The 17,032-nt window shown below is 32.7% G+C and overlaps 4 protein-coding genes across 5 annotated transcripts in view; 2 read left to right on the plus strand and 2 right to left on the minus strand.

Annotated features, from left to right (window-relative positions):
* Window positions 1–2,251, minus strand: part of LOC106105962 (nucleolar protein 14 homolog) — a 6,280-nt gene extending 4,029 nt beyond the window's left edge. The window contains exons 1-4 of the mRNA XM_013286471.1: window positions 1,950–2,251; window positions 1,581–1,774; window positions 715–806; window positions 295–614 (exon numbers count right to left, since the gene is read on the minus strand). Of these exons, the coding sequence (XP_013141925.1) occupies window positions 295–614; window positions 715–806; window positions 1,581–1,774; window positions 1,950–2,144 (801 nt within the window). The 5' untranslated portion in view covers window positions 2,145–2,251. The remainder of the gene's footprint in view (window positions 1–294; window positions 615–714; window positions 807–1,580; window positions 1,775–1,949) is intronic.
* Window positions 2,252–2,588: 337 nt separating this feature from the next.
* On the plus strand, window positions 2,589–6,593 carry LOC106105981 (nucleolin). The gene is made up of 5 exons (XM_013286499.1): window positions 2,589–2,702; window positions 3,360–3,538; window positions 3,776–3,904; window positions 4,406–4,516; window positions 5,432–6,593. Exons 1-5 carry the CDS (start codon window positions 2,660–2,662, stop codon window positions 5,690–5,692), a joined length of 723 nt encoding a protein of 240 aa, XP_013141953.1. The 5' UTR covers window positions 2,589–2,659; the 3' UTR covers window positions 5,693–6,593.
* A 1,293-nt stretch (window positions 6,594–7,886) lies between these two features.
* On the plus strand, window positions 7,887–14,869 carry LOC106105863 (UPF0704 protein C6orf165 homolog). Its single transcript, XM_013286320.1, has 11 exons — window positions 7,887–8,139; window positions 8,535–8,782; window positions 9,151–9,328; window positions 9,588–9,756; window positions 10,440–10,632; window positions 11,245–11,514; window positions 11,757–11,899; window positions 12,387–12,511; window positions 12,597–12,706; window positions 13,525–13,756; window positions 14,269–14,869. The coding sequence occupies exons 1-11, from the start codon at window positions 7,932–7,934 to the stop codon at window positions 14,367–14,369; spliced, it is 1,977 nt and encodes a 658-aa protein (XP_013141774.1). The 5' UTR covers window positions 7,887–7,931; the 3' UTR covers window positions 14,370–14,869.
* A 700-nt stretch (window positions 14,870–15,569) lies between these two features.
* The window catches only part of LOC106105987, a 4,715-nt gene continuing 3,252 nt past the window's right edge, over window positions 15,570–17,032 (minus strand). The window contains exons 2-3 of one of the 2 annotated variants that reach the window (XM_013286504.1): window positions 16,642–17,029; window positions 15,570–15,810 (exon numbers count right to left, since the gene is read on the minus strand). In XM_013286504.1, coding sequence (XP_013141958.1) covers window positions 15,643–15,810; window positions 16,642–17,029 — 556 coding nt within the window. In that variant the 3' untranslated portion in view covers window positions 15,570–15,642. The remainder of the gene's footprint in view (window positions 15,811–16,641; window positions 17,030–17,032) is intronic. The other variant, XM_013286505.1, reaches the window with a different exon arrangement.

Consider the following 17,032-nt stretch of genomic DNA (forward strand, 5'->3'; position numbering starts at 1 on the left):
GACAAATTTCATCGAGATCCATTCAGCAGTTAAGACTACAAACTCTGATAAACATTCCTACATCCACCTAAATTTATAATATTAACTAGCTCATGCGCGCGACTTGTCAACAAATCAAAAAATAGTACAAAATACTATGTTACTCACTGATATTGTAGCTTTTTAATGATGAAACAATTTTTAAAATCGGCTAGTTTTTGAGTTATCCCAATACACACAAAAATACAAATCTTTCTTGTTTGTAATATTAGTATATATAATGTAATGTTAACAAGAAATGAGATAAAGACTTACAGTTCCTCTCTTTTCAAATTTGAGTTCTCGCATCATTTTATCGTAATCTTGGCCCTTATCTGCTTTACTTAGCAACTTATCTATCAAAGACTCTTCAACTCTCGCTTTCTTAAACACAACCGGTTGTAAATCCTTCCATTCACTATCTAACTTCTCCGTCAGATCCAATGTCTGTTCTTTTTCCTTCTGTTTCTCTGCCTTTCTTTTCTTCGATTCCGCTATCAACTGCTCAATTAAATCTTTATGTGATTTAGCACCATCTTGTGCGTCAGTTTTGGATAAAATACCACCTCCGAAATGACCGTCTGATACAAATTCATCTGCAAAAAGAATTATTTTTTAATAAAGTGGATTCTGCTTAGAATTACATCAAAGAGAAACCAACATGCATTTAGTAGGAAATGCCTGAAAATAGCTTACCGTCTAGACCACCAAACCTTTTCCCACCCTCATCATCTTCATCATCAGATCTTGGGTCGTCAAATTTCTCAATCTGTTCCAAAGTTTGACCTCTAAAATATTGTATAAAGTTAAAATCTAAATTATTTCAACTTTCATGTGACATTATTGTAACTTTTTATTACACAGCTAGGGCTTACAGCTGTTTTTCACATTTATTCTAAAAATAGATGTCACTGCTAGCCACTATTATTATCATAATCATTTACAGTGCATTTCGCTTACCACTTAAATTATTATAACCGATATTGATAACTGTAGCGAGGAGTTAGACCGGATCGCAACACCGGCTTACAGAGTAGCTATGGAGCTCCCTAAATATTTACTCAAAATTAAAAATACTACAATTCATATGGTAATTTAATAAAAAAAAAACACTATTAATAATAATTACGAGAAATTCAGTGATAATTCCTACAGAGAGATCTATTGGAGTAAATTTACTGTATATTAGATTTCTTATAGACAGAAGAGTAAAGGTTAGTTTAGAGTAGACAGAAGAATTTAAAAATCTAGTAATAAATACAGTCTATTTCACTAAGTGATAACATATCTCTCTAATGGTGAAATTATTTCTGAAATAGTAGCAGTCATTTTTAAGTTTATTTGTTACATACAAAATACTAGTTTCTCTTAATTATATTAGTATAGACTTTTTAAAAATTTATATAGCCTATGTTACTGAGAGATAATGTGGCTTTTCATTAGCGAAAGAATTGTTGAAATCGGCACAGAAGTTTTTGAGTTATATTCATACATATAAAAATACAAATCTATCCTCTTTATATTATTATTAAGAATTACATTCTAAAAATTGATATATTTACCTATGTGTCAAAATCTCATCATCAGCCAAATTATAAATATTTTTCTTACTATGCTGCTTAGCTCTTTCCGCAGCAAACCTTGCTATCATTCTGTCTTCAGCTGACAGTTGTGTGTTTTTCTCACCGATACGTCGGTCAATGAACGCATTTGTTTTATTCATTACCTTCATTTCAACACCGAGAGTTTCCTTTCTCTATAAGAGAAAAACATTACAATTAATTATATCTAAATTGATGACGGCCTTAACTCACAAAGGTTCATTTAAATAAAAGTTAATGCAAAAATGTAACGAGAACTCGGGTTTTTTTTTATGTCGTATAGTTTTGTATTACTTTTAAATTGAGAACATAAAATTTCTTCACAAATACCTTTTGTATAGCTTTAGCACGAGATACACCAGGCAAACCACGGTCATGTTTAGACTTTTTGCCTAAGACTTTTAATTTTTCTCTATTAATGTGAACTTCGAATGGATTTAGTTTCTTCTTATTTGCTTCGGCTTTTCTCTTTGTGTGGACTTTGTCAGCATTACCAAAGTTACGTTTGTTCTTAACTTTGGCCATTTTAGTAATTCACAATCTTCTTACCAATATAAATTGATTAATATTAAATATTAAGAAAATAGAATAGGTTATAATACGAGTCAACGTACACCAATCAAAATACACATGGTTTTGACAATGACAAGTTGACATTAAAGTTGCCAATAAAGCGTACCGTTTCGCCTAAAATATAAGCGCAGAGAATTTAACAATTCAGCTGTTGAAAATGTTATAAAAGTATGCTGCGCTAAAAAATAGAAAGAGTAACATGCTTTATATGTATACATTATTACATCTTCCTGAATGATTCTAATTTAAACGAGATACATAAAAATAAAATAATTTCAAATGATAAATTAACGACGGAATGTTTACAATTACAACTGTCTTTAGTTGATTGTTTTGCCGCCGAATACGCCCGAACGCTCGTTCGTCCAATCTCGGTAGGACGCCGTGTAGCATCTAGCGCGTAGGTATATTATTGTGTGGCTGCCCCTTTGAAGTGTCGCTGGCGGAATCTACTTACTTCAAGAAAAATGGCAGACATTACCGAGGAAGAACTTGAAAAAGAAATCGAAAGTAAGAAAACTTTATTGTAATTAACATTTCACACAAAAATCATGTAAAATCGTGATAAATTCAAGGATTTTTACTAAAAGCCCCATGAGCTATATTTCATTGGGAGTCGTATAAAATGGCTTCCCTCTGTTTCTATGCAAAGTTAAATTTCGTCATTTGCAATTGAAATATCTCTGATAGTATTATGATTTTACAAGAATGTTTCAAGTGAAAGTTATTTTATAACATTGTGCGGATCTATTTTGGTAATAGCCTACATTTTTAGTATCGTAATTATGTCTGAGTACTGGTGGTTTATTTTTATGCGACGCGAAGTTATACAATACTCCACGTATATAGCGGGGCGATGGCGGCATTTCATGAAATAATTTTAATGTAAAACAGAGCGCATAATGTATTAGAAAAGGTTTTATTTGATACATTTTCTTTAAAATAGATAAATATATGCAATATGTGAGTTTATTCTTTAAATATAGATGGTTTGTCATTTTTAGTACGGCCGCCATGTTGCGTTCAGAAACTTATCATTGCGCGCTAAATATCAATATCTAGAAAGTCCTTAGTATAAGTAAAAATAAAAAGTTAATAGTAAAATATTGCTGTTTTTGCAAAAATTGGTTTATTATATTAATTCATGTAATAATTCTAATTGTTCAGAGATATTGAAAAATGCAAACCTGGCTACAACATCAACTAAGAAAGTCATCCAGAAGCTTGAGAAAAGCTTTGGCACAGATCTATCGGAGAAGAAAAAGATCATTGATCAAATGGTGATGGACTATGTGAACAACAAGGGCTCTGAGTCAGAGAACGATGATGATGATGATGATGAAGAGGTCAGTAATCACTAATCCTACTAATGAATGGATGGATGTTTGATAGAGTTTGTAGCTTAAACTGCTGAACTGATCTTGATTAAATTTGGTATAGACGTAGATAGTCTGGAAAAACACATAGCCTACTGCTTTTTTTAATTCTACGCGGACAGAGTCGCGTGTGAAAAATAGTATCAATATATTTATGTTCATATTTTAATTAAAAGGAAACAGGTTGAAAATGAATTTATATTCTAGGAAGAAGAGAAGAAACCGGCGAAGAGAGCAGCTCCTCCCTCTAAGGGATCAGCTAAGAAATCCCGCAAGGAATCCAGTGATGAAGAAGATGAAGATGATGAGAAAGCATCAGATGAAAGTGAATCTGAGGTAAAATTCTTAAGTTCATTATTTTGATCACTAGCTTAAATATCCTGGGGATTCGGATCCTACATAATTTAGGTGATTAGTTTAGTCAACCATACTACACTAATGAATAATAATATTTAATATTAATAATAATGTTATTTCAAGCATAACAATGAGCTTATAAAATTGTTAGTAAGTTTTTATACTATGTTAGTAACAAAACAGAATATAATATATCCCCTTTCCATCCTTTTCTTATAAGGAAAAGGGGTTAAAGTTGAGCTCCGGCACCACACTTATCAGAGTGTATGTGGAATTGCTCACACTTGACGTCTGCAATGCAATTTTTCTAAATGTGGAACACCGCAGCTTTCCGTGACTACTATGAAATTTGAAACAAAAAAAACTTCATAAATCACAGTTACAAGGCGGAATTCGAACCCAAGACTTGTAGATTACATTTTGTTTTGTTACATACTTTATACTTACTACAAATCAACTTACTCCAATTTTTCCTATTAGGAAGAGAAAAAGAAACCAGCCGCTAAAAAGGGTAAGAAGAAGAAGGGTTCAGATGGAGATTCCGACAGCGATTGGGGAAAGAAGAAGGAAAAGGCTCCCAAAGCTAAGAAAGTAAGAAATTAAATTTATAATTATTTACAGCTTAAAGCATTAAGGTGTAACTTAAAAATAACATTTTTGCCTACAAGTAGAAAAAAAACTTAGTAAGTAGCCTGTTTTTTTAGAATATGTACTATGTATTATTATGACAAATTTCATTAAAATCAGATAGGCTGTTTTGGAAATAGACAATATCAACCATTTCTTGAAAACTGGTATTTATGAAATTCGTATGTAAAGTATTGTTTTACTTTATTAACCTTTAATTTGACGGTTTCTTGTGGCAAAAAAAAATCACTTATAGTAGTCATATTTTTGGACTTGAAATGCGCTTGAAGATGTGAGTTAAATAATTTTTTTCAATTAACTTGTCACACCGCACACTATCAGATTAAGGGTTAAAAAGCTTACTGCAGTAAAAATTGTGTATTTTTCCCAACCGTCACCTCGCTCTGTCCCCACGTGAGAATAAAAAGTTTCATCCTTCCCACCTTTTAGTCTCACTATAACCAAAAAGGTGACCGATGGATCTGTAATAAAATAAAATAAGTTCCAACCGTTCCCTCATCGCAAAAGATAGGACGAATGAAACTTATTATTCTCATCTGTCTCTACGTGGGGACAGAGCGAGGTGACGGTTCGGAATAATCCAAAATAATAGAATGTTGCCTACCCTTAAACAACGGAGGAGAAGACATAAAGATATTTCCCCTTACTATGCGTTTCCATCGTCAAATCCACTTTCTCTTCTCATTCTTTTTGTATAAGAAAATGGTTGGAAAAGAAAGGGACTTGTCTAATTGCAATGAAGAAGGCAATTTTTTCTTAACCAGAACACCGCGGAAGTTCAAATTAGGTTTTAGAACACTAAGAGATACCCGATCTGTGCATTCTTTGTTTTTTTTAATATATTATGTCTTTTCCTAGGCTGGTGGTAGAGGAAAAGGTGGCGGTTATACTCGAGCATATAAACTATCACCAGCGTTAGCTGAACTCATGGGGAAAGATGAAATGCCTCGACACGAGGTTGTAAAACGAGTTTGGGCGATTGTTAAAGAACGCAAACTATACGATCCTAATAACAAACAGTTTGCTATTTGCGATGATGCTATGTATAAAGTATTTGGTACTAAACGTTTCCGTATATTCGGTATGATGAAACATTTAAAAACGCATTTCTGCGATTGAAAGGCTTTTTATAATTCACTTAATCTGACTTGATTATTTCGACTTAAAATTACTGTTCAAATTGTTTTTGTTGTCTTTGATTTTAAAGCAAGTATAATTTTTTACTTGTTCAAACATATCTAACAATAGATTTAACATAAGTTAGGATTAAGATTGAAAGGGTAATCTGTAGTAATTAAAACTAAAAATTTGTTTAGTAAATCCAAGTCAAAATGTAGCGCTTGTAAACACTTTTTTGTCAATTTTCGTATGAAAAATTGGATATGTTGACTGCTAACGATATAAAAAAAGATTAAAAATTAATCCAACAGAAAAGAAGTTTTTTAGTCATGTTAAAAAATGTGTTCAAGTCGTTATATATTTAATGACATAGAAAGTGTGATTCCATGAATACTATTGAACTTTTAGTTTTAATTTTGCTATGAATTACTACGATTGAAAATGTGAATTTATCGATGCAAACGAGCGGTTAAAAAACGCGCGTTTTTTAACCGTCAACTGTCAGCCTTTCAATTTAATTGCTAAGAATAACTTAAATAAGGAGTATGTCAACGTAATTGCATTTAAAATATTGATAGATTCTTAAGTCTTCTGATAAACACTAACAATAAATTCAAATAGACTCTTAGAGCGTGCAAACACCTTTGACCAAACTATCGCACAACGTTTAGTATCGCTTTGAGCTTATATGGAGGGTACACTACTCTAACTTTAGTTGCGCTAAATACTTGAATTGGCTGCGAAACAATCGACAATCGCACACAGTCGTGCGATAGTTAAGTCAAAGGTATGCGCCCGCTCTTAAGATGTAATTTCTTTTACTATAAAGTCTGTATTTTGAGACAATCCTTTATTCAGTCATAGAATTAATTAAATATGATAGAATTTAAGCAAAAAAAAATACTTAGAATGATGTTTTTGCTTTGCATTTAAATATACTATTATTTGACTGTGAAATGGCAACTTTTGATTTTATTCAACAGAGTAAATATTGTTTTTTTTTTATATTTTGGGAAATTATTGTTAGGTTGTGTATTTACGAGAACTATATCATATTAGTGATTTTTAAATAAATATCTATCATGTTAGATTTATAATCTGTTGTATTGAAGGCTTAGAATGAAAAAAAAACGACGTTATGGTCAAAAAATTACAAATTGTCTATGATAATTTATCAAAACATGCAAAATTATTTGATTTTATGAATTAAAATAACAGTATCTATAAACTATAATTAAGTACATGAAAACATTTTTATATGACTAATTTTTTAATGTTTGTGAATGTCTAAATGTGACTAGGAACAATTTTGTAACTCTGTTTCAAATTTACATCTAAACTTTGTATAGTTGAATTCAATAGAAATGAGATATAAGTAACACATAAAAAAAATAAAAAAAAAACATTACAATAATTGAGTACCCCTTTTCTGAAGTCGGTCAAAAGACATCTAAACATTTTTTAAAAGCAATCACAGAGTTATTAAAAAATAGACATGGCAGGAAATGACGTTCTGCAGTGACGTCATTACTTCTCATTTCCGTTAAATTCGACTGTAAAGCCTGTAACACACGACAGATTTATCTGAACTATCCTGTTCAGATAAAACTGAACGTGTGTAGAGCTGTAACAATAAATGTCACATTTTACGTAAAATCGGTAAATTAACAGAAATATTTGAAAAAAAAAAACTTGGTTTTTGCTATAAATAGCCGAAATTAGTAAATGACAAGTTAGGTTTTTATATGAAACAGTTTTTCTTTTAATTTTAAATCAGTAATTATAATTTTTACCAAGTAACTTGGTATAATAGTTCCACTGCCGCAACAGTTGTACATGTTTCCATACAAGTGTTTAGACAATGGGAACTCAGTGTAATGGAATTGTATGCTCTAGTACGCTAGGCCGAAAGGTACAACCCGAAAGGGCACGTGTAAAAATAAATATTAACTATGTAATTTTGTCTTATTTAAACCCCTTTTCCACTAACGCGACTCCAGACTACCATTTTCATGCCCAATGTACTTATACTTTCCACTGGTAGCGTAAATCCTCAAAAAAATACGTTTCCGGTAAAAATCCGAAGTTTTTATCGGTTTTCATGACAACCCTATTTACGTCAAACTGTCAAAATTTAACAGGTGTGTAGTAACTATGGCAACATTGACAATTTAAAACAATTGCGGGAGTATTGATAATTTTTTAATTTTACATTTTTAGTCTATTTATATAAATAATCATGGCTTGTAACGAAAATATAATAAAGAATATCGCGAATGAGGTTACTAGGAACTGTCAGGCTAACGCTGTGTTCGTGGAGGAAGATTTTGTAACATATCTTATAGAATTGTTACTCCTGAACCCAAAGTACGGTAAACTCTTCGCTAAAACTATCAAGAGAGACAATTTGGAGTATTTTGTTAACGAATGCGTCGCCATGTTGACGAGTAAGTACTTGTTTTTTTAATTTCTTCTCAGTGGAAGGATGATTTCAATATCTTACTCTTACTAATGTTATAATGCGAAAGTTTGGATGGATGGATGTTTGTTAGAGTGTAGCCTAAACTGCTGAATGGATCTCAATGGAATTTGGCATAGGTGTAGAGGATAGAGATATAACAGCTTTTTCTATCGTCTAAGTCCGCGTAGAATTGGAAAAAAAATACCGAAAGCCCATGTATTCTCCAGACTATCTTCTATGTCTATGCCAAATTTCATCGAGATCCGTTCAGCGGTTTAGGCTACAAACTCTAACTAACATCCGTCTATACTTTCGCATTTATAATATTAGTATAAAGTAAGATATGGATGTTGCCATAGTAATGTACATTTTTGGTTACAGAAGCCGACACAGCCATCCTAACTCTAAAAATGCAATACAATATGATTACAAACTACGATAAACTCCAAACTCTCATAGACACGCATCTGGAGTCCATAGACAAGTGTCTAAGACCGCTCGTACAAGAGATAATGGAAGAAGATCCGGCTCTTGATGCACCAGAGGAAGCAGATTATAAAAAGTTGTTCAGAAAGATATCTATCTATATTATATTAGCTAGTGGTCTCGGAAATCCTAGCGGTATTGTTGTTAGTATGGTTATTGTTTATGGCAACATTAAAACACACGTAAATATTTCTAGTAGAAAGAGAATGTGACAATTTATATCAGGGGTAGCGAACCATTGATAAACAGATTACAAATTTCATTATACACTACTAACATTGTGAAGGAATCAGAATACTAACGAAATAACAATAATCTCCGAGTTAAAATTCTTAGTTCTATGACCTCATTAAATTAACAAAACACGTATAAACCGTTTTAAAAGTTTGCAACCCTTGTTTAGGAAAAGGAAAGAAGAAGAAATCTTTTGGCTACTTAGTCATTTGCTTTATTAAAAAATATATATATCCAACAAATAACTTTAACTCTGATAAGAAATCTTAATTCACAGACTTTAAAAGAAGGTTTAGCGGCTTTAGAGAGCGTATTCTCTGTGGAGGATTTAAAAGTATTCGTCGCACTCCCCGGCTTTGAGAAGATGAACAATTTGAATGAACTGGTTCATATCGTATCTGGAGTAAGGTTGTTTAATAGAGACTGCAAGAAAGGTGGCGATGGTATACCTGATTGTTAGTATCCTATTTTTTACCTATTATAGTGTTACTTGCTTTCGCCCGCGACTCAGTCCGCGTGGAAAAAAAAGTATTTTATCAAATTTCTTCCAGATCCGTTCAGCCGTTTAGTCTCCAAACTTGAACAAACATTCATCCATTTAAACTTTCGCATTTATCATATTAACTGGCTGTAGTTATTGCTCGTTAAACTTTAAATAAGTGATTTTTAAAAGTAGTTTCATAAGTAGTAGTAAATTACAGTTTGTTTCAACAGTGCCCTTCAACCTGTTAGAGGCGGGCAACGCGTGTGTGTCCTCCCTATCCAATTCTTTAATCACGATAATGCAGAAAGTGAACATTCTAACTACCGCCATACAAGACAGCGTCGATATACAGGAAGAGACGGGAAACGTATACATTGTCGCCACGCCAGAGTTCACTGTGTAAGTTTGAACGTTGTAGTCAAGGAAAAAAACTTTATTCATTCCAGCTTTTATTTTAAAAAGAACTAACGTAGTTACATTTACAATTGGCTAGTACAGTTGGTCAGTAGTGCTATAACAAGACTGACGATCAACTGGCATAGTGTGAACACTAAATGGCGCTAGTGAGTCCATACAATTTATGACTGGCTACGTACTGGCTAAGTGTGAACCGGGCATTATGGTAGAGCGTGGTTTGGCGGCCCTGGGCATTAGGAAAGGGCGCTAGAAACAAACAATTACAGTCTTACATAGGTTAACTCCTAGCAAAGCTAAAAAAGGTCGTCGAAATAAAGTGACTTTTGTTTCGCGATATTACCAACATCATCATCTTCCTCCTTATCCTACTGCCGTAGGGTTGGTGCATCAGGTTTTTGTCCTCCACATAACTCTATCATACGTCATCTCAGTCTAAATCCATACATCTCTTTCTAGGTCTACCTCTACCGGTGTACCTAACGTTCTAACGTGTAACTAACGTTCTTCTTGTAACATGCGATTCATTCCTCCTCACAACATGTCCATACCATGCTTACCTTCTCTACCACTGGGGCTACTCTTAAACTTCCTGTAATTATATTGTTTCGCGATATTACCATCGTCTATTTTATTTAATTTCCCATTTAATTGTAATATAATTGCAGTGAGGACTACAACCAGGTATATTCTCTGCTTGCTTTTTATCGTCAATACGAAGTGTACACTCGCAAGTTACTTGCCGACGTGCAAGTGCTCGTGCAAAGTGCCACGCAGTGTGTGGAACGCACGCGCAAAGTGCTCGCGGATTTGCACTCGTGTGTGAAATATAAAGCCGCCGTGCCAGTTGATTCTGTTTATGTGAGTACTAATTATAGCTCGCGACTCCGTATTAAAAATAAATATATTTCTTTCAAAATTCCTGTGTTCTTCCAGTGTCTTACATCTGTGTCAATTTTTGTCGACATCTATTGAGCTATTTTGGATTTACATTCTTACAAACATCCATCTAAACTTTTGCATTTATAAATTTAGTAAGATTGACAAGATGTAATGTACTCTCTTTTCAACGCAAATATTAATCAACACAACAATTATCTCTCGTTCTCTACAGAGAGAATAACATTTTTTTCATGATTTTTGATATTAAATACTATTAAAAAAAACATTTATTTTCTTAATGGTCAACGTTAAAAATTAACCTGTAAAATCTTTTGTACAGGAATAATTATATAAAAAGAACTAAACTAAAGAGTGTTTACTGTAATGTCTAGTAATTTAGTCAAATAGCAAGCCATTTAGTTAACTTATCTAATAAAAAAATGTTTAGTCGTAGTTACTTTATTCCTGTATTTGAAAAAATTACTAGACTAATCCGAACTAGGCATTACAATATTTTTTTCAACGTAAATACGCTAAAGATAAAAAATCTTCATCTATGGTCAACAAAAAAACTTGGATATTTTTTTTCAGCCATTATTCAAGAAACTATGGCAAGTGTGGAGAGATATGCAGAATATTATGTACTTAGTATCGACAGTTAACCGTTTGAACACCGCTCTCAGTTCTATACATGATCTTATCAAGATACCCAATTTGTTGGAAAGAATGTTGGTCGGTAAAAAAGTGTTAACTGACCAAGAACGTATGACTAACTTGAAGGTAGAAGAGAAACTGTCGCTTGGATATTTGAAGACTTATGTCAATTGTAGCGCGTACAATGTTAAAGAAAAAGATGTACAAGTAAGTAAAAGTTTCTTTAAGTAAGTAAAGTTTTATTTCCAGTTTGTGTTGAAAAATAATTAAAAAGCATTCGTAAAGAATTTTATATGTATTTGCGATCATAGACGGAATAAAAATTACGTCTATGGTCATAAATATTATATTTTTTATCTGTGAAAACACACTAGCGCCATTTATTACATTTGAATTAACGGGAAGTTCCCTCAACTAATGTCAATTTTAATATAATTTGCATGCTTTAGTTTCTAGGTTTTTGCGCCATCTCTCTGACAGTGGGTGCGCTGATGCCGAGCAACGTGAAACTCGGTCACATCAGATTTCAAGGAAAGCGCTATGGATTGTGTAGCTATAAAATGGCGAAACATTTTGGTAACACACCAGAGAGGTACGATGATGTAATTATTACCAAGGAGAATAAAATTGATCTAAATATTTTTTTTAAAATATTATATTTTGTGATTAAAATATTAGTTTTTTATGTCTAGCTTACTCTTGTCTACAGTACCAGTTGACTTAAGTGTTATGGGCGCTTTTTTTGTATGGGTTTGTATGACAGTTATGGGGCGTCAAAAAATCTTACTCAAGCCGCCTATAAAGTTAAAACCGGCTCTACTCATCTTGATTCACTACACTGCTCAACTAAAAAAATGAAATATGATAAATAAATTTAAGTTCAGATACGCTTAGTGGTGCTCCTGCTTAGTGCGAACTAGCCTTTATGCCTGGTTAACACTTGGCCAGTACAGTTAGACAATAGCCCTCAACGACTGGCATTATGTGAACAATCACTGGCGCCAGTGCATCAATACAATCCTTGTGTAGTCTGCTCTACTGTAACAGTGCTGGGCAAGTGAATGTCTTGTATCTTGTAGGTATATAAATGAAGTTCTAGATTACGCGAGGAATAATCCACATCTAATTAATTTGCTAAATATCGCAGAGGATGTGGAGAGAGTTAAAGACGTCAGTGTTCTTGTCACCAAACCAGTGCCAAAGAGTAAGTAAGTTTGCCACCTTGTGTTATAAAAAAAAAACGTTGAATTGCTAAATAATTTAATTTACGCGAGTGTATACGTTTGCAGTTAAGGTGTCGGACAAGGACATACAGACAGACACACATCCTATGGACAGCTATATCGAGAAGAACTATACTTCCGATCTCTGGGAATGGAAACGAAGAGCTTGTCAATGGGTATCCCAATTAGTTTACATTACAAATACGAAAGAGTTCGCCATTTCCTTAACAAACACTTTTTTGTATGGTGTCTTATAAGCAGATATCACAAACATTTTTTTTCCAGCGAGGCAATATCATCCATATCATGATACAAAGAGTCTTGTGTTATCATGTTTAACTTTCAGATGCATTATTTTTTATTTAATTATGGAATAAATATTTCAGTATAGGTAGTATAGTCACATATTAAAGGAAAAAATAATTAAGAAAATCTTGTTTTCAAAAAACTATTTTCTTTGTAGACTTTTAGCAACAATATGCATTTAAGGACTAATTTTCAAATAGTTGTTTCCGAACTTTAAGATTAGTTGAAATTATCAAACCCATAGATTGCCAACATTTTAATAAACACTAGCTGTTTCTCGCGACATCGCCCGCTTGAAATTAAATAATAACAAAACAATATGGCATGTATTACTCATTGATAACGTAAAATTTATGTGTATGAAATCGGCCCAGTAGTTTTTGAGTTTCAATACATACCAAAATACAAATCTTTCCTCTTTATAGCATTGATAGTACAGATAAAGAGGGGAGGTCTGTATTTTTGTATGTATTAAAATAACTTAAAAACTACTCGGCCGATTTCTAAAATTCACAATTAAAAAGCTACGTTATCAGTGAGTAGCGTAGGCTACATTTCTGACCGACTTCCCAAAAGGAGGTAATCAAATCGTCTGTATGTTTTTTTTAATTATACGCGGGCGAAGTCGCGGCCAACAGCTAGTAATATTAGTATAGACAAAAGGTAAATATGTTAACCACATTTCCAGGCAAATATAGTGAATTGTAGGACCCACTCCACACAGACTATCTACAGTCATCTGCGATCTGAGATACAATGTCAGACTGTGGACATGCGGGACAAGGAGTTGCAGACGAAGAAAGAAAGCGGAATTAATACTATCACTAAGAACATATTCCTGTGGGGTTTGAGAGGACGTTTGGGAAACGGACAACATGTTATGCCTTTAGAAGAAATGTTTCATTCGGAAAAGAAGAAAGGTGTATTATTTCTGTCACCATTCATAAACCGTACAGTCTTTACACAGTATTTGTGCGTACTTACCGTTTTGCAAGGCACCATTAATAAAGCCTTATTCCAACGAGGTTTTATAAATATTATAGACTAGCTTTCGAATTGAAAGAAACAAAAGTGAATAACCTATGAGTTCTTCCAGACTTTCCTCTAAATTTATGCCAAATTTCATCAAAATCCGTTCAGCAGTTTAGGCTACAAACTCTAACAAACATCCATCTAAACTTTTACATTTACAATATTAGGAAGATTTTAGGACCTTCTATAACTAACCCCGCATCCTCTAGTGATGTCCGTCTTCTACAGGAAAGCGCTTTTTATATACGAATGAGAAAAAAACCGTATCTTTCGCGTTTCATAAATATCAATAACTTTTTAAATCTATATTCACTTTTATTTTTTAACTTCTTAAGTCGTTTTTTTAAAATATGTTAGATGTAAAAGTTAAATCATTTTTTAAAGAATATGTATCTTCCAGCGGCACCTCTTGAAATCTGTGAAGACAAATTACAGGCCGACACAAACACGAGTAACGCAAAAACAACAGCATTTAAAGTACCAGCTTTGATGTTCGAATAATTATCGATAACAAAGAGGGCAAATACGTCAATATACTTTAGTTTAGTTTTAATTTAGTTTATAATGGATAATAAAATTACCGGTTATTACGTAGATTTTAAGTAAATAGCTCGAGACAACCCTATAATTAGAACACACTATTGCTGTCTCTGTCTTTTTTAAAGAGAATGAAGGCAATACGAAATGCTTTTAAAATAAAGTATATTTTAGTTATCTCCCAAGGATCATAAACTCCCGCAATTAAAATGAAATTTCGATCTTTGGGAAGTTTGTTTTTTGGAGTTTGTATTAGACTAAAATGGTAACTGAGAAATTCTAACAATTTTACTTTTCACGCAGTTATTAAAAAGACATTTCTGTTTTCAATTTAAACACTGAAACTGATATCTCTCATTTCTGATGAATACGATGAGACGTAATATTAGAATTTTCGACCCTTGTAATGACGAAACATGCTTTTGAATATATTGACAAAACTTTTCTATGAATTTTAAAGTTAAACTTTACTATTACCTTTAAATATTGGTATTTAAATCATATTTAATGTATTGCTTATAATCTATTTAGTAAAAATTTTAAATCGACGTATGATTTATGCATTTCGTATACATTTGTGTTAACTTTAAATAAATATTTGATTATTATAGAGCGTTTTATTTAATAGTTTTTTCATTACATAGAAAAGGAAAAACTAAAGAAATAAGATTACAAAATACCATACTCTGAAATACATTTCTATGACAAAATGTTTAGTATCTATGGAATTGATTGTTTTAAAGGAACTCCGCGACACACTAGCGCCATTCTTACAATAAAACAAATTATCCTTTTTTTAAATAATTTATTATATGACAGTTTTTGCCTGCGACTTTGTCAGCGCGAATTAAAAAAAAAGGAAGCCCCTATATGTCCTTTTATATTTTAGAGAAATCTGATGAGCCATTTTATATACGTAAAAATAAACTTTTATATGATACTAAGGGCCTGTCCCACATTGTAAATTGAAAACAAACCAACGTGTAGAATATATTACGGAAATATCGGAATTTGTAACGTTATCTGACAATGACCTCACTTTAAGTTATCTCAGCCTGTATCAGCCAGTGGTGGGACAGGCTCTTAATATTATAAATGCAAAACTTTAGATGGATGAATGTTTTTAAAATTTTTTGTATAGATGTAGAGCTTATTCTGATTTTTTTTAATTCACGCGGACGGAATCACGGGCGAAAGGTAGTTTTTAATATTAGTAAGCTTATATTCAAATTTAATATCATTTCCGTCTCCTAAATGCGTCTCTCGCTTGTCTAGTGAACAGAACATCATCCGCCCGCTGCCGCCACATAGCCTCTTCTTCTCGTAAACTGGCCAAAGTGGCCAACTGCGTCTGCAGGGATCTCGGCAGTACTGAATCTGGTACTGACAGCTTTGAGAACTTCATCTGTGGACAACTTATAACGTCACAAATCGATACAAGTTGCCACTAGATATACACATGAAGTGACATCTCTGTAAAACTTACTCCCTAGGTCAGGGGTGGCAAACCATGGGCTTGCTAATGACAATATTTATACACGTCACTGATTACTATATTTATTATGTACTAAAAAAACTATGTATTTATAATTTGCTATGGACACAATAATCAGAAAATCAAAATTATTTGATGGCACATTTATAACTGTATTATACATTAGAAAAATGTTAACATGTAAAGGTTTGCCACCCCTAATCTATAAATGAGAATGTTTAGATGGATGGATGGATGTTTGTTAGTGTGTAACCTAAACGGCTGAATGGATCTTGATGAAATATGACACAGGTGTAGGTGTCTGGAATAACACATAGGGTACTTACTTTTGTTTTTTGTTTTAATTCCACATGGATGGAGTCGAGAGCAAAATCTCTAGTAGACATTAATATTCAGATTTGGTTGCTTTTTAGAGTAAAACTAATTTTAAGGTGTACCTTTGACTAAACTATCGCACAACTGTTGTGCGATTGTCGATTGTTTCACAGCCAATTCAACTGTTTAGCAGAACTAAAAATATGTACGTATAATGATATACGGAGTAATGTGCACTCCGTATATCATTATACGGAGTGCACATTACTCGATTTTTAGTCGATTCTTTTTTACTCGATTCCTATGAAGGAATCAAAGCGAGAAACAGTTGTGTGATAGTTTAGTTGCATGTGTGCAGACACTCTAATGAATAATTTACCCTCAAAATTGTTCCCTTGATAGAATTTTTACAAAAAAAACTCTTACCATAGCCTTTTTGTAACTCTCTTCATATGAGGCAACTTTCTGCTTCATTTGTTTTACACATTCCTGTATATTATCAGGGTTAGGAGATTGTTTGGATAATGATTCTATTGAACTTTCCAATTCCCTCTTCAGATCATCCATGAATCTTTGGTTACGATCTATTTTGACTTGTAATTCTTTATCTTTAAGTTGCAATTTTAATATTTCATATTCTTCATTTAAATTTTTAGATATTTGTTTAGATTGATTTAATGATATGGATTTAGGGTCCAAATTGTCTATACCTAATTCAGTTTGCTCTTTTGCAACTTTTATTATAATGTCTTGACATTTCTGTGGTAATGCATCAAGAGGCATATTCAATTTTGTAAGAATTTCTGTATTAATATTA

The sequence above is a fragment of the Papilio polytes genome, unplaced genomic scaffold (assembly GCF_000836215.1).
Source record: "Papilio polytes unplaced genomic scaffold, Ppol_1.0 DF822622.1, whole genome shotgun sequence".
NCBI lineage: Eukaryota > Metazoa > Arthropoda > Insecta > Lepidoptera > Papilionidae > Papilio > Papilio polytes.